The 24,613-nt window shown below is 39.6% G+C and overlaps 3 protein-coding genes across 3 annotated transcripts; 2 read left to right on the forward strand and 1 right to left on the reverse strand.

Moving 5' to 3' along the window:
- Positions 1-4,293: 4,293 nt before the first annotated feature.
- On the forward strand, positions 4,294-7,845 carry LOC141813747 (uncharacterized). The gene is made up of 7 exons (XM_074701730.1): positions 4,294-4,852; positions 6,526-6,666; positions 6,756-6,869; positions 6,987-7,160; positions 7,244-7,359; positions 7,460-7,541; positions 7,620-7,845. The coding sequence occupies exons 1-7, from the start codon at positions 4,328-4,330 to the stop codon at positions 7,644-7,646; spliced, it is 1,179 nt and encodes a 392-aa protein (XP_074557831.1). The 5' UTR covers positions 4,294-4,327; the 3' UTR covers positions 7,647-7,845.
- A 1,924-nt stretch (positions 7,846-9,769) lies between these two features.
- On the reverse strand, positions 9,770-11,541 carry LOC141814011 (transcription factor bHLH18-like). Its single transcript, XM_074702009.1, has 4 exons — positions 11,506-11,541; positions 10,900-11,397; positions 9,977-10,366; positions 9,770-9,835 (listed from the first exon to the last, which is right to left on the reverse strand). Exons 1-4 carry the CDS (start codon positions 11,539-11,541, stop codon positions 9,770-9,772), a joined length of 990 nt encoding a protein of 329 aa, XP_074558110.1.
- Positions 11,542-15,332: 3,791 nt separating this feature from the next.
- LOC141812998 (uncharacterized) lies at positions 15,333-15,791 on the forward strand. Its single transcript, XM_074700920.1, has one exon. The coding sequence runs from the start codon at positions 15,333-15,335 to the stop codon at positions 15,789-15,791; it is 459 nt and encodes a 152-aa protein (XP_074557021.1).
- Positions 15,792-24,613: the final 8,822 nt, after the last annotated feature.

The raw sequence follows: 24,613 nt of genomic DNA on the forward strand, positions 1-24,613 counted from the left end.
ACATTTTTAATATTTTTTTATTTTTTAACATGCCCGCGGGTTGACCCGCCTAATCCGCGGTCCGTCTTAAGTTGGGTTGGATTGGAGATTTCTCAACCCGTCAAATTGGTGGGTTAGCCCGTCCCGCCCCGTCATATGATGGGTCCGCCATGGGTTAGTCCGCCCCGTTATGGATTGATCCATTTGACAGCTCTAGCATTGAGTACTCATTTCGGTTTAGTAAGGACAATTCCTGCAGTTGGGGGAGGTGCATGGCGAGTAAAACTAGCTCTAGGCAATCTGTTAAACTCTGCAGCCTCAGCTTCAATTCACTTTGCCATGCTACTTCCAAAAGTTCACTGCCAACCATGCTCTTGTAAGTATTGCACTGTGCTTGTCCGACTCAGAGCCTTCCTCAAGCCATATTTACCTTCCTTTCATTCATTTCTATGCTGAAACTTTCATCCTTTTCAGTTGCACAATGCAATACATCTGATGCAAATGGACATCGGAATAGACCGATGCTTATACTCTAAGCCTCTTCCAGTGCATGTGCCGCAATTGAAGTAAGTTGGCATATCATGTTCAATATCATTAAACACAAGAAATTCTTGAGGCTTTTAGATACTTTCAATCGACATGTGCCACTTCCTTCTAATCGCCTAGGAAATAACTGTGCCTAAGCCAAGCACAACCCCATACAAGCATATATCGACTAGTAAGGTTCATAAATGATTCTAAATGGACCGAGCTAGAACACAACCCCAACCGCACCTAACATGGGCTAGTCTCTAGTAGTGACCCATTTTTGTAAGGGGCAAGACCCATGAGTTGAATTAATATTTAACTATTTTTATTTGAAAATTTTAATATATATATAATATATAGATAGATAAATAATTTTATGAATATAGTAATACTTATGGTTAAAGTATTCTAATTATTCAAAAATATTATCATGACAACATTCTTATAGACTCTAATTACTTTCTTAAAATGCTACTTTATTTTCACTCTAATTACTTTCTTATCATTTTATTCTCAACACTTTTATAAATACTGCTAATTTATAGCTATTCATGTGAGTATTTTTACTAATAATAGATGAAGTCAATCTATAACTGTTATATTTGAGAAGTGTCCTAAGGTAATCATCTTAGATATTGTACTATTTATTGGATAAATAAAATCACTATTTGAGTATACATTCCTTTATGTATTTAATTTGATTTTAAATTCAACTACTAATGTCCATAATACAATGCATAGCATGAGAGAAATTATGATTGAATCACAATTAGTGGGTATCTCTACATGTGCAACTATGTATGTATTGAAATGTTTCCTAGTCGATGAATTGACGAGATTGGACATCATCAACTCTGTGAGACTAGTATATGTTAGACTCCTTGATTTGTATCAAGCAGTCGATCTTCACTGGCTGAAAATATTAGGATGTTGAAAGTTAACATATGAATGTTAGTTAATAGTAACTAGTTCATTAGAAGTGATCTGTCATGAAATTTCATGTGGTTCATGAATGTCTATGAAAATCTCATTGCAGTTCGAATGCAAGTTTCCTCCAATTTGAGATATTCAAGTCATTTTGGTCATGGAGACTTATACTTGGATATCTTAAGCAAACATATCTACAGAGGTGTAAACTTGGAATGATTGGGTATAAACCGAAATGTTCGAAGGTATTTAAGTAGTCAACAGAGGATTCATCACTCTTTTGATTAAGAGACGTATACCCTATGATTATTCGTCAAGATTGTTACTCGTAAAATCTTTCACTGAGATCTTCATTGACATTTATATCGAACCATATGAAGTCTCAAAGCAGGTCACTCCAATGAACTGGTTACCTTTAACCAGCATCCACATTTAACTCTCAACATCCAATGTCTCCAGTAGTGAGATCGGTTGCTTGGTTAACCAAGGAGTCTAAACGTGCTAGTCTCAATAGAATCGATGACGTTCGTGTTAATCAATTCCTTGACTAAGAATAATTTCAATACATTCATAATTGCATATGTAGAGATGCTCACGAGTTGTGATCCAATCATAAATTCTCTCATGCTATGATTCATATTATAGATATTCAATATTTGAGTTTAAGATCCAATTAAACACATAGAAAATGTGCACTCAAATAGTCAATTACTATTATCTAATAAATAGTATAACCGTAAGATGATTACCTTAGGACACCTCTCAAATCTAACATGTCGCCTGATCGAATTTTCACATCGAAGATATTTAGTCGAAGAATGTCGACATGGGGAATACCAAAATCGAGGATCCTCGTAAAAGTCAAGGGTCACTAGTGAGGGACCACCAGTGAGGGGGTTGTTGATGGGTCAAGGTCTTTATGGTAGAGTACCAAAACCAAGGATCCTCTGCAAAAGTCAAGGAGGATTAGAATGGAGCTAAGGTGGGCGTTAGCGTGATTACTCCAATGCTCAAGTTAGCTCTAGTGATTAGAATTAGGAGAAGATGAAAAGTGGAGTAAAAGTGGCTAAAATTATGAGTGTATGTACCTACACCCACGGGAGCGGACGTTCTTTTATACTATTTCCTAAAGAAGTGGGTGGCACCCATGATCCCCTATCACCCATCTCCTAGTTGAGGGAGTGTCGCATCATCCCACCCCCAATTATTTTGTGCCACGTCTTCCTCATTTTCCGCTAATTATGCCACCCCACATTATCCCGTGCACAAAGGACTCGAAGTGAGAGTCAATCATCGAGTTAGTCATGGGTTCTCAGAGTCGGGAGTGGATTCCAAGTGGGCGAGGACTTGGAGTCGGGAGTCAGGTGCCGAGTGGACAAGGACTTAGAGATGGGAGTCAAATTCTGAGTGGTGATGGCGCCGCTACTCTGGATTTGAGTTGGACATGAGTCTAATCCGGGTTACATGAACCTTGGTTATGTTTTGATCGAGTGGAGCTTCGTACGACTTCTGACTTACAGTTCAATTTGATCTTTGACTTTGACTCGACCACGTGGATGGCCATGACTACTCCTCGCATCATATAACAGAAAAGGCAATAACAAAAAGTCATGAAAACATTTTGATAAGATTTGTAGCCCTACTTCTCTCTTAATCGTTATTAGGCGTTTAGTTAGGGGTTATCATTGATAACCTTAAGCTATCATGTATAACCTTTGTTATATGATTATTAAAGTCACAACCACATTAGCAAATGAGTTATAACTTAGGAATGTAATTATAGGATATAAAATATAACATAATATTATTTGGTTCAACTTATTTATTTGGAGGGAATAAAACATAACTAGTTTAACATTTACTATATAAACCATGATTTAATTTATTTTTAAAATAAATTAAATTATAATATTAATGACTATAATAAATTAATAATATATATAATAAATATCATTTTTTTAAAATTTATTTATATATATATTTTAATAAAATAATTTATTAAAATAATTATTTTAATAAAATAATTTATTAAATTAATAAATATAATTGATTCATTTTATTTTTAAAATTTATTATAAATTATCTCTTTTAAATTTATAAATATTTAAATTAAAATTTTAACACGATTTTAATTAAATTTTAAAATATATTTCAATTAATTTAGTTTTAAAATCGAGAGATAATAATGAAATTTTTTTTTATTAATCTTTGAAATCGTGAAAAATCTTAACGGCTGAAGTAATCTCATTCCGGATTTATAATTCATTTGTTGATATTAGATTGATGTGATGATGATGCTGTATTATTTGAGAATCGATTATAATCTAAATCAAATAAAATTATCGATGATAAATTTAGATGGATAATCAAAATTATTAACGATAACTCTGATGGATATATAAAATCTTAAAATCATGGTTGAGAGAAACATTACAGCCCAATCCAGAAAAAAAAAAAAGACAAGAAACACGAAGCGGATGAATAAATAAATAGGTGGATTAGATATTTGAAAGCGATTGTGATCATAAACTACTGGTTGTCAAGAAGAAAGCAGTTCCACATTAATTGATTGGCTCCCGCCGCTTTGGACGTTAGATTGCGATACCTAGATTTGTCAAAATCTTACAATCTAGTGGAATTATCTTCTGCCGTCAAACGTAATGAAATTAAAATTGTATTGGACGTATATTTATTTATTTTCATTGCTGGATCATCCTCCGCCTCCAATTTATAGTGGTTATGTAATTAAACTTATTATTTTTTGCTATCTCGTCCAATCAAATGCAAAAATTAATAATTTTCGTTATTATTTAAATAAAATCCCTTGGGTTTGCCAGTTCATCTTTGCCCATAAATCCGGGATCCTTCTGCCCACCGACCATCGCCGGATTCGATGGCCGCCGGTGTCATCTCTCGGCGGTCATTGTTCCTGGCCCTCTCGTCTTCCTCCTCTTCTCCGTCGTCGCCGTCGTCGAAGCCCCCAACCACGGTGACTATCCCATCTCTACCTTTGTGCTCCTCCCGCAACCGCTCCATCTCTTTCCCCAAGGGATCCAACCGGAGGAGCCGGGATTCGTACTTCGTCTCCGCCTCGGCCTTGGCCGAGGACCTCGATGTCATCCCCGTGCAGAGCAGCGACTCCACTGACCAGCAGGACGGGGTCATCCCCTCCGCCGGGAGGGAGCAGCAGGAGGAGCAACCCCTCGAGGGGCCTGGCAGCCAAGTCGGCGCCTTGGCTCTCGAGAGCGGAGGCGGAATCCTCGGTGGCGGTGGAAACGGCAGCGTTGGTTTCTCTTCCGCGTTACAGGATGAGGACGTTGAGAAGTCGGTGGACCGGGCAATCAACGCTGCAATTGTTCTTGCCGCTGGAACTTTCGTCATCACCAAGCTGCTTACCGTCGACAGCGACTATTGGCATGTGGGTTAAGTTGCTCGTTTGATTTATTATTATTTTTTTTTCAAAATGGAATTTTAATCGATTTCTTCTTCTTGAATCGATCGATAATATGATTGGTTAGATAAGTTGATTGCTGAAAGTTTTGCTTTGTTTACTTTCTTTTCCCAATTTGTCTAGTTAATTACTGCTGCAGAGCGGAGTTTAGTATCAAAAGGAAGAATTAGAAACCAGTAGTCTCGGAGCTAGATCAAGGTAGGAGTAAGCTTGGTAAGCGAAAAACTTGAAGTACAAAAGTGCTAAGAATGTCAACTGTAGCTGGTGAATGAATGCTTTCTTAGTAGAGGATTGCATCTGTAGGTTTATAATTTAATTCTCATGACCGATGCACAAAAATTCTAATAGTGGTCTATCGTGATTTTGACTAATGGAGAAGTTATCCCTTGACAAAGATGGTTATTTACACATGTAATATGTCTATTGCCTGTGCAGTCATTCATTTAAAGATGTTCAGTTGTTTTAAAACTAGAACATGGGTGTAATTGATTGTCATTCTTGTAAAGTTAGACTGAAATTATTAAAAAAATTCATTTGATAAAGAAAGATAATCAAAATATGGACCTGTTTTAAGTATGAGAATATCATTGACTGAGACAGAGATATAGCCTTAACCTAACCAAAGATGATCAAAATGACCTGAGTATAGGGATATGAATATAGAAAGTCAATGGAAGGATTTACATCTAACTGAATGGTGGCATAGGATCCTTGTAGCCTTACACCAAACAATTGGGATACTTGGCTTGTTGTTGCTCTAGAAATAAGATTGACTGATTTGATGAATGATATATTCCTAACTCATGATTAGAAAAGGATATACAATTTAAGAAATAGAAGGCAAAAAATTTGAAATGAGACTTGAGAAAGACCTTCAACATGTTACATTCATATTGTAGTAACTTTTAAAGCTTCCTGTAGCTAAAGCCAAAAGAATATCCCATTAATAATGGTACACAAACCACTTGATTTTTGTTAATCTTAATTTAGTAGTATTTCCAAATTACATTATCAAAATTCTGATGTGTATTTGTAATTCACATAGTAATGCTGCAAATACTAGATAGGTTTAAGTTGCAATCAGTTGCACATATTGCAACTATACATGATAATTTCTTCATATACGATCTTTATCCAAATCAACAGAACCTGACAGAAGCAAATCAATAGCGGACTTGCTGGTTGCTTGAGTAGTAATCACCATCTGGTGAATTAATAGACTCATTTATGTTGCTGATCCATTTAGTAGTTCGATATGCCTTCTTATTTACTCAAAGCTTGTATCGTCAACAAGAAAGAGTTCATGAGTAGTAAACAGTGCCACACAAGTTTGAAAATATACAATGTAGTAACAAATATAATGAGTTGTTGCAGGCATTGAAGAAGATATTTGGTTATGCTGACAGGATTTTTGTTGTACGAATTGTTCGTGTGGCCTTTTGTTATAGTGCATGCTTTCTTAATATTAGCTTTAGACTTCAGTGTTCTTAATAGTTCATCTGAAAACTAAAGATTAGAATATACAGATAAAAAAAACAATGTAGTGCTATCTATTGTCATTGACTTTCCTTGTGTCAAAGTAGGTATATTCTTGGCTGCTAATTAAGCTCATTGTCTCTTGTCTTCTTGATCCATTTCAGGGTTGGACGTTGTATGAGATACTTAGGTATGCACCCCAACATAATTGGGCTGCCTATGAGCAATCTTTAAAAGCAAATCCAGTTCTTGCAAAAATGATGATCAGTGGTGTTGTTTATTCGCTAGGCGATTGGATTGCCCAGGTGGATTTTGCTCAATCTTTTATAGGTTAAAGGATATAATGTTCAGATGCATTCCATCTTAATTGTGTAATTTATAAATATTGATGCAGTGCTACGAAGGAAAACCACTCTTTGAATTCGATCGTGCTCGCATGTTCAGATCCGGACTCGTAGGATTTTCTCTTCATGGGTCACTTTCTCATTATTACTACCACTTCTGTGAGGTTGTCAACTTCTGCCACTACCTAATATTTATCACTGATATTTCTTCTTTATACCATGATACTGATTCTGGCACTAATGTTACAACACTAATCTGATGCAGTAATCCTTCATTTCAGGCACTTTTTCCTTTCCAAGACTGGTGGGTTGTGCCTGCTAAGGTGGTGTTCGACCAGACTGCATGGTCTGCCATATGGAACAGTATCTACTTTGTAGCGTTGGGCTTCTTGCGTCTTGAATCACCGGCAAATATTTTTAGTGAATTGAAGGCCACATTTTGGCCCATGTTAACTGTAAGGACCTTAACCGTACCCTTGTTATTCTATGTAACAATTGTCAGTACGAACGCCAATGGTTAACTTTTCTGGCTTAACAGGCAGGGTGGAAGCTTTGGCCTTTTGCACACTTGATTACTTATGGTGTTGTTCCAGTTGAACAAAGACTTCTTTGGGTGGATTGTGTGGAGTTAGTATGGGTGACGATCCTCTCGACGTAAGAATACACATCAATTCCTGTCAACACATTTAGCATTGCTCTCTATCATCTTGTCCAATTGTATCTTAGCTTATATTCTTCTTGACAATCAATCTAGGTATTCAAATGAGAAGTCTGAAGCAAGAAATTCTGAAGTGACCTCAGAGTTGAATACTAAACCAGCATCCCATGTCCCTGAGGTAGTGCGACTTATCCTTCAAGTTACAGAGATCGCTGCTATACAGTTGTTTTACTTTGCCCCACATAATTATTTGCAGGAACTGATAAATAGCCAAGAAAGGTAGCTGTTCTTGTTGGAACGGAATGCCGGTTAATTATGCCGATTCCCTGTCTAGCTGATTTCAAAATGGTGATCTTAATGCGTATATTCTCTTGATATTTTGTGTGTTGGGTTGATTTCCCCCTCTGTTATCCATTGATTTTCTTTATTGTAATGACAATTGCGCAAAGTAATGCGTATAGAAGCAGGTCTTGAATGAAGAATGTCCAGCAAGTTGATCTGTTTAAGGTCCCATATGGAAAGTGATTAAGGTCTGGTGACTGAGCATCTAACTAATTAATAAAATAGAACAATTCAGACAGGATTTTACAAGTCTTTTTAGTCAGAAGGTGGCTGGACAACCTTTATTTAGAGTGAGTGAAATGTAGCAAGAAGACAATTAGTTTCAACGATCGACCTTGTGCCAATCTACCAAATATGCTGTATTAACTAGTTCAATTGCCTGCAATATAGCATTGAAAATAAATGATGTGCTCATGGCTCCCTCTACGAAGGTAGATACCATCGACACCAAAGGTCACCTCCTAGCCCAGCATATGTTCGACCCCTATGTTCATGGTGCAAATTAAAGAAGATCTCTGATGCAATGAGCCTTTTTTGGTCTTAACCACGACGTGCAGTGTATTCCTTGAGTGATAAGGTTAAACCTAGCTTTCACAATAATGCATACTTTAAAAACCAAATTACTCCCCCATTTTTACTTTTTCAACAACTTAATTACTCCATTTGAATTAAACCTTTTTTTTTTTTGCAAAACAACTTGAGACAATAAAAATATCTCCATTTTTATTCCTCTATATATCTTCCTTTTTCAGATTTTAATTGTCTCTTAACACTTCCTAATAGGAGTTCTATAATGTCTAGTTGGGCAAGGGCCATCAAATGCCTATTGAATATATATTTTTAGGTAAAAATTAAAGGACGTCCCATTTTTTCCAAATCATCACAGGAGTGACCTTTTTATTTTTAATTAAAAGGACATCTCATTCTACCAATAACTAGTATACAACTATCCCAATTCTCCTTAAATATACAATTTTCATATTATTATCTCTTGTCACCTAGTCTCATCAGCTAGTTGAATGAATAAGATAAATTTGCATTATAACAGTTATGCTTTCTTAGCTGCTATAATATGAATGTTGTTGAACAAGATAAATTTATATTGTAGCAGCTCAGCTATAGTAATTGCTACAACGTAAATGTTGTTAAACAAGATAAGTTTGTATTGTAACAACTATTAAATCATAATTATTATAACATTATAGCAGTTATGATTTCGTAGTTATTAAAATATGAATGTTATTAAACAAATCAAATATACTATATTTAATGTATGTGACAGAAGATAATAATATCGAACACTGTATTTGAGGACAATCTAATTGTCATTCTATAAGGGAGCTGATAGGGTAGGGTGTTCTTTTGATTAAAAATAAAAAAGCGACGTCTCATTGATGATTTGAAAAAAATGGAGCTCACTTTTGATTTTTACCTTATATTTTTTATACGCTATTCTTGTAGACTAAAATGATCATTGACACAATTTAGGAAGTAGACTTATGTGCAGTAATATATATGTTTCATTATTTTCTCTCACACATATTGAACAATTGTGAAGAAAGTGCATGCATGATATATCATGTCAAGTACATATAAGACACTAAACAAGATCAATTTAAAGACACATGTACACAGATCATTTATGCTGAAGCACAAAGAGTTCATATATAATTGCAATCTCCGGTTGTACTGCTCAACACTTTATGAACAAAAAATACTAGTAAAGTTGATCAAAATTGATCATGGACACTAAACAGAATCCTCATCCAACCTGTTGTGTGATCTATTTAACAAATGAAGAAATAACAAGTTGTCATGCTGTTGGGAGCCAGAAAGCTAGTCAACTTGTTGGATTATAAAATGGGAGTCGCTGAGCTTCACATGCAACAAACACAGTTCACATTGCTACAAATTCCATATTATAGGGCAAACTTGAGAGATGATTACACAAGGTTGGTGAAGAAAAACCCTAGAGTTTATATTGCTGAAGAAAAAGAGAAACAGTTTTCCCCTCAAAATCAGAAATGGTATTATAAGATTAGACATCAAAGCAGATTTTATGGCTTAAACCAAAGCAGATTTTAGCTTCCTCACAATGTCCTTCGCTGTCATTGAGAACTCCACATCCATCTGTACACCAAAAATAAATTAAATGCATCACTGTATTTACTTGTTTAGCACTAAGCTTTTGATCGAATTGAGAATTAGGTTTTGATTTTTTTGATGAAAAGTCTCCATTGTTTAAACATAATAATATATTGGCTAGCTTACTTGTGCTGTCACTGTTATATTGATGGAGGAACCAAGAAAAGGCATTGCATTATTGTTGGTTATGATGAGGTTCATGCTCTCGATCTCCGATAAGACCTTGATGAGAACACCTTTGCGGTTCTCACAATGGATTCTTATGAGCACCGTCTTCCTTGAGACCTTCACTTCGATCTCGGGGAAAGGTTGAAGTTGCGACGGCCGTGGTTCGTCACCGTTGTTGTTCTCATCCGACGATGAACCTTCATCGTCGTTGACAGAGACGTGAGACTTCTTGACGAAGACCACGGACTCGACGGTTGTCTCCATGTTTTGTTCTTCTAGGGCTTTCACTTTTTCTTGGAGGTCTTTCACATAGCGCACTGCATCTCCAAGGACTGAAGCTTTATCTGCCTAAAAATGGGCATTTTTGTATAGTTTGAATGACCAAATGAAATAATCCAAAATACAAGAACTTAATTGCATTGCAAGTGATAATAATTATCTATAATTTTAAAACATTTGTTGACAAGCCAAAGCACACCTAAATTGACCATTCTTTTGGTCTAACTACAAAGAACAAAGGTTAAATTTTGCTCAACTAATTAACACATACTAGCTATAACTTGGTTGGTTTACTTGGATGGAAATATAGGAAGGGAAGGAATTAGAGGAAGGGAAAACTCAAAAGAGAAAAGAAAAATAACCTAAGAAAGAGTGAAGAGGAATAAATTCTCATAATCTAAATATCTAAGGATGTATTATAGAAGCTAATACAATTGTCCTTCAGATTATTTGATGCTTCAAAGTTTGAAGCATGCATATGTCTTACACTGACTATTGTTTCATATAATTAATCACATTTGAACACGAACAATGACACAACAATAGGATCAAGTATGGAAAAGAAACAAAAAGAAATTAAACACATATATATATTTGCCTACCTTTTTAAGGCCAGGGATCAATGCAGAGAGTGCAATGAACTTCTGGTTGAGCTTCTCGCGCCGATTTCTCTCGGCAATGATATGCTCTTGCGCTTGGGACAGCGTGGTGGTGGTCGTCCCAGCTCGTTGAATAGGTAGTTCGCGCTTCTGCTCCTCCTTTGGCCTCGCAAAAGCAACATGTTTAGTTGGATTACTAGGTAGCAAGTCGAGTGGCATTAGCCCTGATGATGAGCAAGAGCCATGATCAAGCTCCATCTGATTGTTATTGCCTAAGTTAAAGTTCCAGCTGATGGTCTCCTGAGCTTTAGTCCCTGATCCATAATGATCTGATGAGTGACCCACAATATCATGCAAAGATCGAGGCGAGTTCTGGCCATCACATGCCATTCCCACTCCAGTTGCTCCTACTATTTGCTGATTAATATTTATACTATCTTGTCTGCTGTTGTTGCTCGATGCTATTTCCCACTGCTGCAGAAACCCTGCATCACTTATTTCCTGAATATTGTTTTATTAATTTCTTTCAGAACAAGAACAATTTGCATGCATAAAAAAGAAGAAGAACAAGAAGAAGAAAAGAACTGCCCCTTTTATTACAATACTTACACTATCGGAGAACCAATTGTTCCAGGGAGTCTCCATTATATTCCTTCTTTTAATTTCTTTTGGTTTATTTGAGAACTGAAAGATCAGAGCTTGGCAAAACACAATGAGAAATCGATTAGACTAAGCGCAAAGAAATTAAAGATCAACTTGGTTTCTGCAAAACCCTAATTCCAACAGATGATAATTATGAAAGAAAGGAAAGAATTGACCAGAGAAACTAGCTAGATTCGCATGTTCTCCGATCCTCAATATTAATAGAGAGAGCAAGTCCTTTTAGTTCATGAGCTCGATTAATTAATCCTCAAAAGTTTATAGAGCGATCTCTTTATATATAGAACAAATTTCACAATAAGCTAGAAAATTTTCAAAGTAGTAGAACTATACTCACCTCCAATAATTGTTCTCCCTCAATTCGGTGATTATTCTCGCGCGCATCATCTCTTCATCGAGAAGAAGAGTATCTGCTCTCTCTCTCTTTCTGGGATGAAACCAGGAAGGTCCTCACATTACCGCTCGACTGGAGGTTCAAGCTTGTAGATTCCATGTATATATATATATATTATATACAAATTAAGGATTTTCACTTTGCTCCTTGTAATCTAACATTTTAAGTTATTGCCTAAGTTTCTGATCTAATCTTCCTTCATATATATATATATATATAATTTCATATATATATATATATGTGTCAACGAACCATCTTCCAAGCCATCCAAATTGTTTAAAGATTAGGGAAATATATTAATTATATATCAACTTACCCTACAGGCTTAGTATATTCTTTAGATCCCTTATCTGAAGAAGGGATATATCACCTAATTAAAAGATTAATAGAACTAATTGGAACTCCATTCCATGGCCAAAATTAAGGATAAAAAGTCAAAACTTGAAATTAATTTGCACTGTGTGTAAATGATTATGTTAGCATTTTGACTTTTTGACCCATAAATGGTAAAAACCGGACCAACATTTTTATTCATGCGTGCGCAAGGCTTGATATTTGATAATTTAATTTCACCCCATCGATCATTTGATTAAAATCATAACAATGATTGTGGTTTAGCAAAAAGAATAATTAATATTAATGTGGTGCATGATATATGATATGATATGATATGTGTCAGGGTAGGTGGGATCCGCAGCGATTTTTCAGATTGAATAATTTAATTAATGAGGAATAGATTTGGGTGAAGATCTGTTGGTGTCGTATAATAATTACGTATCGTGGTAGAGGAGGAAATTAATATATAGAATAGATAAAATCCCAATGAACGCCTCAGATTTCTTTTTTTCTCAACTGGCACCTCAGAATATTTAATCATTCAGAAGGCACCTTCTACTTCATCCCCAAAGAAAATACCCTCAATATATATTTTCCTTTCTTGTTTTTCTTTTCATCCTCCTTTTTTGCTTACAACATGAATAATAACCTCCATCGGTTAATTTACATTGGTTGGAGTTTAATTTTGTAGTCACGATTAGGGGTGCAAATGAATGAAATGTATTCGTGATCGAGCTATTTGAATCGGTTTGAAAAATATTTAATTCTAATCTAAAATCATAAGGGGGATTGATGGAGTGGAACAAAATAAATAAGAAGGAGCAAAGAGATGCTTTCTAATTGTTAATTACCTTGAAAATATTGTTTGAAGGCGATCTAGAAAATGGGATTTGAGAAACATGCATGCCAATATATATCTTTGAAGCTAATTCCATCTTTGGCCGTACGTATATCGAACAACTGCAGCAAATATATATGTCACTGACAAGGATAGATCACCTGTAAGCTAAGTAATTAATCTACAGCTAGCTAGCTAGGAAATATATACGTTAATTATCAAGCTAGGATGATTACCAATATAATCTGAATGGCCAAGAATCCATTATTGCTAGCTCAGACTATTGGCCACGTGTGGACGACTAATATATATATCAGAGTAACTGGTAAGACTGGTTACTGAGGTGAGATGAATGGATAAATCAACTACGCTACGTATAAAAATAAAAAAATTGAAGAACATGTTGTAGTGGATTCTACTTAATTAAACCATATATTGTATGGGACAAGGCTCATCATATGCATGCATAAGCCAACAACTTTACAATATTATAAATATCAGTACGTAGTAGATACATAGATACATAAAGAGAGTTAATTCTGAACAAAGCATGCAGAAAAGGAAGCAACTACTCCATAACATGCAGGAGATTTTGAGATGTGGACGAATGAGTAAAATGTCACGGTCTGTGATCTCAAGATGCATGTATACCCATCATTTTGAAAATTTTTAGAATGCCTTAGGATCTTTCACTAATCAGATTACTCTTAATAAGTGTGTAGTTGTTAGAATAATATCCTCCATACCTTCAAAGTTAAGTCATCCATTCGTAAGTTAAGTAGTATAAATAAGCTAACTAATCATCTAGCTACATTCATATATAGATCATTCAAATTTGTCAGCTTTATATCAACCATGTATATAATATCCGCGCGCGCCTCAAGGCTTGATGTTATGGTAAAAGGTAATTAAGATGTTGTTCATCGTTTCAACACACTGTTAGGTAGGCCCGACCTGTCAAACAGAAGAGGAAGTACTTCGGCCTTGAGCAGAATAAAATTATTCGTGAGGAAGTTCGTAAGCTGATAGAAGCAGGACATATTTAGGAAGTGCACTTCCCGACCTGGTTGTCCAACGTGGTGTTGGTGCCCAAGCCGGACAACAAATGGCGGATTTTCGTGGACTTGCGAGACCTCAACAAAATCTGTCCGAATGACTGCTACCCTCTTCCTCAAATTGACCAGCTAGTTGATTATATTCGACGGCAGGATGTGAATATATATATGTTTGTTAGATGCCTATCAAGACTATCACCAAATACTTCTAGCTGTAGAAGATCAAGACAAGGTTAGTTTTATAACAGCCGATGACACTTTTTGTTACACTGTGATGTCGTTTGAGTTAAAGAATGCAAGGGCTACCTACCAGCGATTAATAGATCGGGTCTTCCGGCATCAACAAAGACGAAATATCGAAGTATATGTAGATGATATACTTATCAAGACAGCTCACAGAGGAACTGTCATATCCGACATCAAAGAGACTTACAGTACTCTATAGCAGTACGGGCTCAAATTGAATTCGGCCAAGTGTCTCTTTAGGATCCGAGTCAGGCGGTTCCTTGGATGCATTGTGATCGAGCGAGGAATAGAGGCTAACCTCGAAAAAATACAAGCACTGGCGAATATGTTGCCCTCTCGAAATCTCAGAGAAGCCCAACGACTGGTCAGGCGTATCACTGCTTTATCCCGATTTATTTCTAGATCTGCCGAACGCAGTCTCCCTTTCTTCAAAATCTTATGGAAAGCCCATCTGTTCGAGTGGAATGAAGCTTGCAATAAGGCTTTCGAAGAGCTCAAGGCTTATTTGGCTCACTTGCCTTGGTTGGCGAAGCCCATGCCTGGTGAGCCATTATGGATGTATCTCTCAGCTACCGACTCAGCTGTCAGCTCAGTTCTAGTCAAGTAAGTAGGGCAGACACAGGACCCTATTTATTTTTTCAGTCATTTGTTAAAAGACGCTGAGACTCGATATACCAATTTGGAGAAATTAGCTTGGATTCTTGTTCTATCTACTCGGTGACTCTGACCCTACTTCCTCTCCCATCCGATTACAGTTTTAACCAATAGCAATTTGGGAAGAGTACTAACTCATCCAGAAGCTTCGGGGTGACTCATCAAATGGACGGTGAAGCTCGGAGAGTACGACATCCAATATCAACCTCGCACCGCCATCAAATTCCAGGCCTTGGCTGATTTCCTCACAGAGATGCCCGAAGCCGAACCAGAGGGTATGTGGAAAGTCTTCGTGGATGGATCGGCTACCAAACAAGGAAGTGGGGTCGATGTTCTACTAGTCTCCCCGCAAGGAGAGATGATTCAACTCTCCATTCAGCTAAGCTTCAGAGCCTCTAACAACGAAGCCGAGTACGAATCTTTACTTGCGGGGTTGCAAGCCGCAAAACGGATGGGCGCAACCAGAGTTCAAGTCCACTCTGACTCTCAACTAGTGTCCCAACAAATAGAAGGAAACTTCAAGGTGAAGAATGACCGACTTCGGAGATACGCAGAGGCGTTCACTAAATTAAAGGCAGAATTTACAGAAGTAAATCTTCAAAAGATTCCCCGCGCTGACAATTCCAAAGTAGATGAGCTGGCTATAATAGCTAGCTCCCTTACTGAATGGGTGGCAGAAGAATCAATCATGCAATTCGCCTTTATAGCCTAGATTGACCAGTCAACTCACTCGGCTGAGCTAACAGATTGGAGGACTCCTTTACTCGCCTTCCTACAAAAAGGAGAGATTCCTACTGACCTCGACTAGGCTCGCTTGCTCAGACGGAGAGCCTCCCGTTTCACCCTCATCGGAGACCAATTATACCGGTTGCTTTCTCCCGACCGCTACTTAAATGCCTAGGACGATGCTGAATACATGATGAAGGAGGTGCATCAGGACTGCTGCGGAAACCACCTGGGAGGTCGGGCCCTGGCTTGGAAGATTTTATTAGCTGGGTATTTTTGACCCACTCTACAGGTGGACTCATCCAAACTTATGGTCACTTGTGTTCATTGTCAGAAATACCAGCCCTTCACCAAGCACCCGACTGAGCTATTGAAGGCTGCCACCATCTCATGTCCCTTCGATTAATGGGGAATGCATATAGTCGATCCTTTCTCAACTGGACCTCAGTAGAAAAAGTTCTTGTTGGTCGCAGTGGATTATTTCTCCAAATGGGTCGAGGCTGAGGCTTTGGCTCGGATCACTGAAGACGTCGTACTCAAATTTTTATGGAGAAACATCATATGTCGATACGGCATACCTCATCGGCTCGTCTCCGATAACGACCAACAATTCTAAGGTAAAAAGCTTCAGGAGTGGTGCAGAGGGCTCGGTATTCAACAAGCCTTCACCTCAGTAGCATATCCACAGAGCAATGAACAAGCGGAGGTTGTCAACTAGGAGATCGTGCGGGGACTTAAGACCAAGTTCGATCACGAAGGAGACAGCTGGGTTGAAGAACTACCTTGCATCTTATGGTCTTATTGCACCACGCCTCGCGAAGGCACAAGTATGACGCCTTTTCATCTGGTCTACGGAGGGGAAGCTGTAGTCCCTGTAGAAATTGGAGTAGAATCGGATCGACGACAATATTACGACGAAGACAACACTAGCAGAAGGCTTATGGAGCTCGACCTGGTCACCGAAGATCGAGATAAGACGGCAGCACGCTTGACAGCATATAGGCAGAGAATGTGCCATATATATAATAAGTGTGTCATCCCTTGGGCCTTCCAAGTTGGAGTTTTGATTTGGAAGAAAGTTAAATAGGTGGGAGACGTCGGTAAACTGGACCCCACCCTGGGAAGGTCCTTACCGAGTTATCAAAAAAACTAAATCTGGCGCCTACTACCTTCCTGACTCCGAGAGCAAAGAATTGGCATGCCCGTGGAACTCAACTCACCTATGGCCTTATCAAGCTTGACAAGTTCGGTCGTTGATGGACCAACTCCCGAAGCTTCATCCTTATACAAATCATTGTAACCTATTCTGTCTCTAATGCATATGCTCTTTACAGGTCATCATTTTTTCCAACTTCTCCCGACTTAGAAGTCGCAGACGAACTATATATTCCCCTAGTCTCGATCGGACCAGTGACGTCCATCGACAATTGCCCTTTTTAGGGTCCAATCTCTCTATATATTCCTCTGGTCTTGGATCAGCGGCGTCCATCGACAATTGCCCTTTTCAGAGTCCAATCTCTCTATATATTCCCCTGGTCTCGGACCAACGACGTCCATCAGCAATTGTCCATTTTAGGATTCAATCTCTCTATATATTCCCCTAGTCTCGGACCAGTGGCGGTCATCAGCAATTATCTTTTTCAGAGCCCAACCTATCCCGATTTGGAAACCACAGATCGAACTATATATTCTCCTTGTCGGCCTTCCCCTCGGTAATTACGGGTTAGTCTCTCACAAGATATATATTCTCGATTTCAGAATTCTTGATCCTGGTTGCAGTGTTCCTGCTCTTCAGGGTTATATATCCCTTGAGTTCCTAGCTTGGCTTGTACATGGAGTTCATGTGGAAACCCTCTAGCTCCGGATTATTATCCAGGTGCCACTCTCCCGCAATTGCTATGTTGGTTTTATATTAGTTTTTCTTCAACGTAGTGGATAAGATGTTTTATTCTATATACAAAACTATACACCACATACAATCACTTCCCTCTCCTCACTGACTCGGGCAGCTCCGCCCACACCCTACCTATATCCAAAAAGTCCAGTGAGGTCCCAGGAGGCATCAAGCAAGCCAGATATAACTGCTTCAGGGCACCTTCGAAGCCATACTCTAGCATCCTGACTTGACCTAGTTGTAACATATCTTGAAACTCCTTTGATTTAAGCCATGCCTCCTTCCGAACCGTCGTGTCTCCTCATCACGCTTATAAGCCTCGACCATCTCCAACTCTGCTTTTAGGTGTTCCCGTTCCACTCTGGCTTCGATAACCTGCTCCTTGGCCTGTAGTAGTTGTTGAGTGGCCTCGGTAACACTCTGCTTGGCCTGTAGCATTTGTTGAGTGGCCTCATCCGTTTGAGCCCTCATGATCCTCTCTGTCGTTGCCACCCTCTCCTCGGCCTCTTTTAACAGCGTTCATACGCCTGTCGTTCGGTTTGAGCCGCCCTTAACTCGGCCTCTAGTGCCTCTGCAGGTCGGGAGGTCATAGCCTCGAGTTCTGCAATCCTCTCCCTCCCCAACTGCAATTGCTGGGAAAGAAAGGGTAAGCGACCGTGAAGCTCCAAGTGCATAGTCCATAGCTATAAGAATTAACCACTGTTAGAAGATGTACATATCACATTTAATATACATATGTCCTTTTACCGTCAGTAAGGTGTCATTGGTCATCCGACTCAGTCCCAAGAAGTCAATATTTTGGTACGCTTCTGAACCGAGAGATGCCACCATCCGGGCCAAACGTCTCGTCCTCTCGCTTCTATCGATCGATGAGACGGCTACGTCTCTAGTTCCGCAGCTGGGGCTGCCTTGATAGATGGCTCACGAACCTCCACAGCCTCAACACGAACCTTATACAAAAGCAGACTTTATAGTATACATCCCAACAGAGGCGACCTCCGCACCGGGGTTGCCTCGATAGATGGCTCAGCCTGCCAGCCTCTGAGAACCTCTGAGGGCTGATAGCAGTGCACGAAGCTGCGGAGGTTGATCCCTCTTTACCTAGGATCGGTTGACTCGATGGATCGAGCTCGGAGGGCTCTCCCACCTTAGCTTTCTTTTTAGCCCTTTCACAACTAACAGTACTCCTCAGCCACAGAGGTCTGATGGGTGGAGATCCCGACGGCGCATCCTCGTAGGCACTCGGGGTCACCAAAGCCTCGAAAGTCGCCTTATCCCACTTGAGATATTTATTCACTGACGCGTCCATCCAAATAACCTCTGCAAAACCAAAAGAAAGCTTAGTTAGTTATCACACCCATAATATCAATATAAACACTTACCAAATGGTTTGGATAAATCAACCGTTATAGGACTCAGACACCCTCGATATAGTAAATCATTCACCAGTTTATTTACGTCAAACTTTAAACCCTTTAACAGCTGGGCAACCTCAATAAAAGTCTGTTCCTTCTTGTAGGATATCAAGAGGGGCTGACTCGGCAACTTTGATTGCCACCCACTTGGAAAATATATAGGACTTGAGGGTTTAAGATAGAAAAATCATGACTTCCATCCCTGGCGAGAAGGTGGATAGTGGTCTAAAAAATTATAACCGGGTCTAGCGGTAAAATAGAAAATGTTCTCTTCCATTCTCTTCAAAAAAAAGAAAAAATGGAAGAAAATAGGATTAAGGGGAATACGATAAACTTTAAACACTAGGGCTACACCACAAAGGAGTCGATAGGAATTGGGAATCAGTTGTGAAAGAGAAATACGAAAGTAAGCAACCATGTCTTGGAAAAATTGCGGAATAGGAAATCGCAAACCCCTTATTAATTGATCATAAAAAAAGGTGATAAAATCGGATGGTGGATTATGCGGTCGTTGATAGAATTGTGGTACCCTCACTATATGATTATCAGGAACTCCGAAGACTACCCTCAACTCACCTTGATTTTCACAAGAAAAAAGATATTGAATTGACTCATACCAAGCCATAACCTTACGTAGGACAAACGGACAAAATTGGAACTTACAATAAGGAATCAAGTTTTGACTGCTTGTGTATAGAAGGAAGGAACTCAACATGAAGAACAGAGGAGAAGTGGGGAGTAAAGCGGTGAGTTGTGAACAATGATCGAGTTGTGAGCCTTATTTATAAACCTGAACAATGAATCCTCAACCCTCCAATCACGTAGGAATACACACGTGCTATAGTGCTAAAAATTCAGCTGACACACGCCTCTGCCAATCCCCACCGAGCTCCACACCTCTACTGATCTTCACACCTCAGAGGTCAACTGACACACACCTTTGCCGATCTCCACACCTCAGAGGTCAGCTGATGCATGCCTCTGCCGATCTCCAACAAGCTCCACACCTCTACTGATCTTCACACCTCAGAGGTCAGCTGACACACATCTCTGCTGATCTCCACACCTCAGAGGTCAGTTGGCACACATCTCTGCCGAGCTCCACACCTCTGCTGTTCTCCACACCTCAGAGGTTAGCTGACACACGCCTCCAGGGCTGTTTCAAGATTTTATGAGACCCTAGGCTAAAATTTTTTTAGACCTTTAATATAATTTTTTTAAATATAAAATTTTTCCTCACCCTTTTCACCCTCTTATATAAAATATATTTATATATAAAATTTAGTTTTCTAGTTATTAATTTAAAAATATATTTTTATATAAAATTTAATTTTCTAGTTTTTTAAAATGTAAAATTATTAATTAAATTTTTATATTCAAGTTTTGTTAATATATTTTTTTCAATTGATAAAATTACTAAATTATTTAATCTTTCTTGAAACATTGTTGAACGTAAATAAGACTTTATTAATTTTAATTTTGAAATATTTATTTATATTAAAGTTACACTAACCGATATAATTAATAATATTCTATAAGTTATAGATGCATTAGCAAAAGAATTTATTTATTTTTTATAAGGTTCCATATCTTAATAATTTTTTTATAATGTTGGGGCTTCAATAAAATTTCAATAAAATAATCTTTTTTAAATATTAATGGGCCCCAATAAAATTGGGGCCCTAGGCATAGGCCTTAATGGCCTATGCCTTGAGCCGGGCCTGCACGCCTCTACCGAGCTCCACGCCTCTGCTGATCTCGAGCCCCACACCTCTGCTGTCACGCGCGCACGCGAGCAAGCTCCACACCTCTGTCGGCGGTGGGACACGTGCGCGCGAGCTGAGGGAGATCGGCATAACGCTGAGAGTTCAACTGACGTGCGTAAAATAGGTGAGCTCGGCACTGTCCCACGCGGCACGCTGCCGAGCTCGCGGGCCAAACTCAGCAGCCACATGGCAGGTCGGTGGTAGCGGCGCGTCGACAAACTCAGTTTGCTCGCACTGCACGCGGGCGCGAGAGGGCTCGGGTAGGCGGCAAGGCGAAGGTGGCTGTCGATTGCTGAGCAGTCGGTAGTCGACTCGACGGTCTTCTGGCAGCACTCGTCGGGCACAAGGGCACAGAAGAAAAGAGGATGGAGGAGGAATACAGTGATATACGGGATTTGATTGGTTGGGGCTTTTCGAAGCAATTAGGGATTGAAGAAGGAAGACGACGACATTCTCTTCACCCCTTTTGCTTTAACAGAAGGGGACATCGTTGGTCATTAATTAAAATTCATTTAATTTGCCAGCTTTTGCATGTTGCATTTTGGTTAAAAGGAGGGATTGGAAAGAAAAGAAAGGATAGATGTCAGCTTTTGCATGTTGCATTTTGGTTAAAAGGAATAGAAAAGAAAGGATAGAAAAATAAGAAGTTAAGATTAAGAGATGCAGTAGGAAGAAGAATGAAGAAAATAAAAGAAGAAAAGAAATAAGAGTAGAATGAGGTTCGCTTTAACAGATGAGATCACAAGGCATCCTAAGCTAGGTTCGGACCTTTGAAAAAAAAAGTTAAGAGGAAATAATAAAATAGAGAGGAAAAATGAGTATGGAGGATTAGCATACAATAGAATTATGTAGAGCTATCGGTTTAGTTGAAGATTGACGATAGGTAAACGCTGTTGGTTAAATCAAGTAGGGCATCACGTGGGGAACGCAGGTTGGGAGTGTGTGCGAGTGGAGGATCTGGTGGTAATAAACTTAGGTTTACTGTTTTAACCAAAAACCTGAGAACTCAGCACTTCGACACAGGCTCGATGGCACACATCCAAGAGTTTTTCAAGAACTAAATAGGAAGAACCAACAAAAGAGACACCTCCATAAAAAAATATTACACTTGTTCATACACATGTCTAGTCTTATTCTCCTCTCCGTGCAGACTCGGGCAACTCGGTCCAGATTTTATCTATGTCTAAGAAATTCAAAGAAGTTTCTGAAGGAAATAAGCCAGCCCGGTGAAGCGCCCTCAAAATCATACTGAAGCATCCTCGCTGCCTTAGCGTGAAAACTATCTAAATATTCCACAAAACACAACCACTGTGCTTTTCTTCCCGACCAGCGGAGCTCTTCGTCAGCCTTATAGGTAGTCAACGCCGCTTGACTTTTCTTTAGCTCGGCTCGGGCTTCTTCTAGGGTTGACTTTAATACCCGCTGGCCCTCAATGGCATCCTCTACCTGCTTCTAGAAAATCTTTGAATCCTCAATAACTTGGTGCAGCTGGGCATCCCGATTAAGTAGTTGGCCTTGAGCCTGATTAATGTGGGCTTTTTGTTGTTCAGTCAAAGCAACCAGACGAGTTACTTCTTGTTGAGCTTCTTGCAATACCTGCTCTAGGGCCGTCTTCTGTTCCTTGACTTCCCCGAACTCTTCCTGGTAATGAGCCAAGCTAACCCGTTGTTCCTCCACTTCCTGCCGACTCTTCACCAGGTCGGCCTTCAAATCTTCTACTTCGGGCATTGGTTGTGCCCCCTAAGTTTCATACCCTCTTATTCGCCTCTCCATTGACTAGAGTTCTCGATATAGGTGGGGCAGTCTATTGTGTAGTTCCAAATGTTCAGACCACAACTGCAAGAAAAACAACATTAGCTATCATAACTTTAGAAATGAACAATAATCAAAAAATCACATTACCTTCACCATGCTAACGTTCATACGGCTACTTAGGGTTAAAGTATCCACAGTCTTGTAGCCTTCAGGCCCGCGGAGGGCCCAAATCTTGTTCATAATACCCCACCCCTCGGGACGAGGGTCCACATGATTTTGATCCCAGGCATCAAACTCCGGATCTGACGTCGATGGAGTAGCAGACCTGATTGACGGAGACAGAGGTACGACTGAGGGTGACACGGTTGTAGGCGGAGGTGCACTTGAGACAGCAGTCGGCTCGACCTCCCGTTCGGTGATAGGGGCTTGGGTTGCGATTCGTGAGGGATCGGGAGCCACACCTCCCTCAGAACTTGAGTTGGTTGGTTGGATCAACTCCGGTGCAGTAGACTCTTATGAAGGGGGAGTTGAGTTGGTAGCCTCAGGTGCCATCTCAAGGTTCGAAGTGGAGCTCTCAGGCGCAGCACGGGCTTTCTTCTTCACCTGTTCTGCTCGAGTCGGTGATTGTGATTGACTACTCTTCTTCTTGGGCCGAGATGCCGACGGCCTCATCACTCCCACAAGTACCATCAATGCCAATGGAGGGACATTCTCCAATACTGCCTCTTGACTTCGTTGTTTTTCCTCAGCAATATTTAGTAAGGTGCTTGACTCCATGGCTCCTTTATAGTCGGGAGATGGTCTTCCGACTTCCGGACATTTGGCACCTTGATTTTTGGCTTCCGGATTTTCCTCAAACACGATTGGAGTCATTAAGGACTCGAGTGTCGCTCGGTCCCACTTCAAATATTTATTGATTGAGGCGTTCATCCAGACTTCTTCTGTAGTAGACATAACCTTCACTTAGCTATCATAAGTACTCATTAAAACTTATTTACTTACCGAGTGGTAGAGGCAGATCCGTCTTTATGGGACTGAGCCTTCCTCGATACAGTAATCCTTGCTCGCTCACTAACTTGTGGACATTAAATTTGAGATCTTTTAGCAGCTCGGCTGCCTCTATGTAGGCCTGTTCCTTCTTGTATGATGGGAGAGGGGTTGGACTTGATAGCTCAGACTGTCATTCGCTCAAAAAGTTCATTGAACTCGGGTCACTCACAAAAAAGAATCGCAACTTTCAACCTTTGTGGGAGGTCGGATATTTATCTAGGAAGCTGCACCCGGATCTCGCTGTAAAATAAAATACGCTTTCCTCCATCTTCTTTGGGTGAAAGAAGAAATGGAAGAAAGAAGGGCTTAATGGAATCTGATACACTTGAAACACTAAGGACACACCACACAACAGTTGGAAGGAATTGGGGGTTAGCTGTTGTAAGGGAATATGAAAATAAGTAGAGACCTTTTAAAAAAACTTAGGGATGAGAAATCTAAGACCACCTACCAGCTGACTATGGAAAAAGGTTATAAAATTGGCAGGGGGGTTATGGGGCCTCTGGTCCGGTTTTGTTACCCTAACCTTAAAGTCCTTCGGGATTTTGAAGGTAGCTCGCATCTCGCTTCTGAACTCAAGGGTGACGAGGGATTGGATAGCCTCGTACCAAGGGGAAGAAGACGAGCTAGTTGTCTCCATGTATTGCAAATGGGGAAGGAAGACAAAAAGAGAAGGGCAAGACTTACACAAGGCCGAAGTTGTAGTCGGAGACGGAAGTAGTCGAGAGGAAGTGAGGGCACGACAGCAACAACTACAGATGGCTTCGCGTCTGTGTCCCCTCCTCCTCTATATATAGTGGATAGAAGGAGTACTAGCTGTCAGATGTGATGACATGTGAACAGGAGGGAGGTCATGCAAACCATTCAAGGAGGAACGCAATCTGCAGCATATCTTTGTCCTTAATAGATGATGCGCGTTCCGCAAGTA

The sequence above is a fragment of the Curcuma longa genome, chromosome 20 (assembly GCF_044706935.1).
Source record: "Curcuma longa cultivar G26 ecotype Majalengka, Jawa Barat chromosome 20, ITB_CL_G26_1.1, whole genome shotgun sequence".
In the NCBI taxonomy this organism is placed as follows: domain Eukaryota; kingdom Viridiplantae; phylum Streptophyta; class Magnoliopsida; order Zingiberales; family Zingiberaceae; genus Curcuma; species Curcuma longa.

What these genes read in the sequence shown, in the direction of transcription:
- LOC141813747 (XM_074701730.1), top strand. Translation starts at nt 4,328, where the DNA reads ATGGCCGCCGGTGTCATCTCTCGGCGGTCATTGTTCCTGGCCCTCTCG. An exon ending in TCGACAGCGACTATTGGCAT is followed by an intron (nt 4,853 to 6,525) that starts GTGGGTTAAGTT and finishes GATCCATTTCAG; the next exon opens with GGTTGGACGTTGTATGAGAT. An exon ending in ATTACTACCACTTCTGTGAG is followed by an intron (nt 6,870 to 6,986) that starts GTTGTCAACTTC and finishes CCTTCATTTCAG; the next exon opens with GCACTTTTTCCTTTCCAAGA.
- LOC141812998 (XM_074700920.1), top strand. Translation starts at nt 15,333, where the DNA reads ATGCCCGAAGCCGAACCAGAGGGTATGTGGAAAGTCTTCGTGGATGGA.
- LOC141814011 (XM_074702009.1), bottom strand. Translation starts at nt 11,541, where the DNA reads ATGGAGACTCCCTGGAACAATTGGTTCTCCGATAGT. An exon ending in ACAATTGGTTCTCCGATAGT is followed by an intron (nt 11,398 to 11,505) that starts GTAAGTATTGTA and finishes AACAATATTCAG; the next exon opens with GAAATAAGTGATGCAGGGTT. An exon ending in ATATAACAGTGACAGCACAA is followed by an intron (nt 9,836 to 9,976) that starts GTAAGCTAGCCA and finishes TTTGGTGTACAG; the next exon opens with ATGGATGTGGAGTTCTCAAT.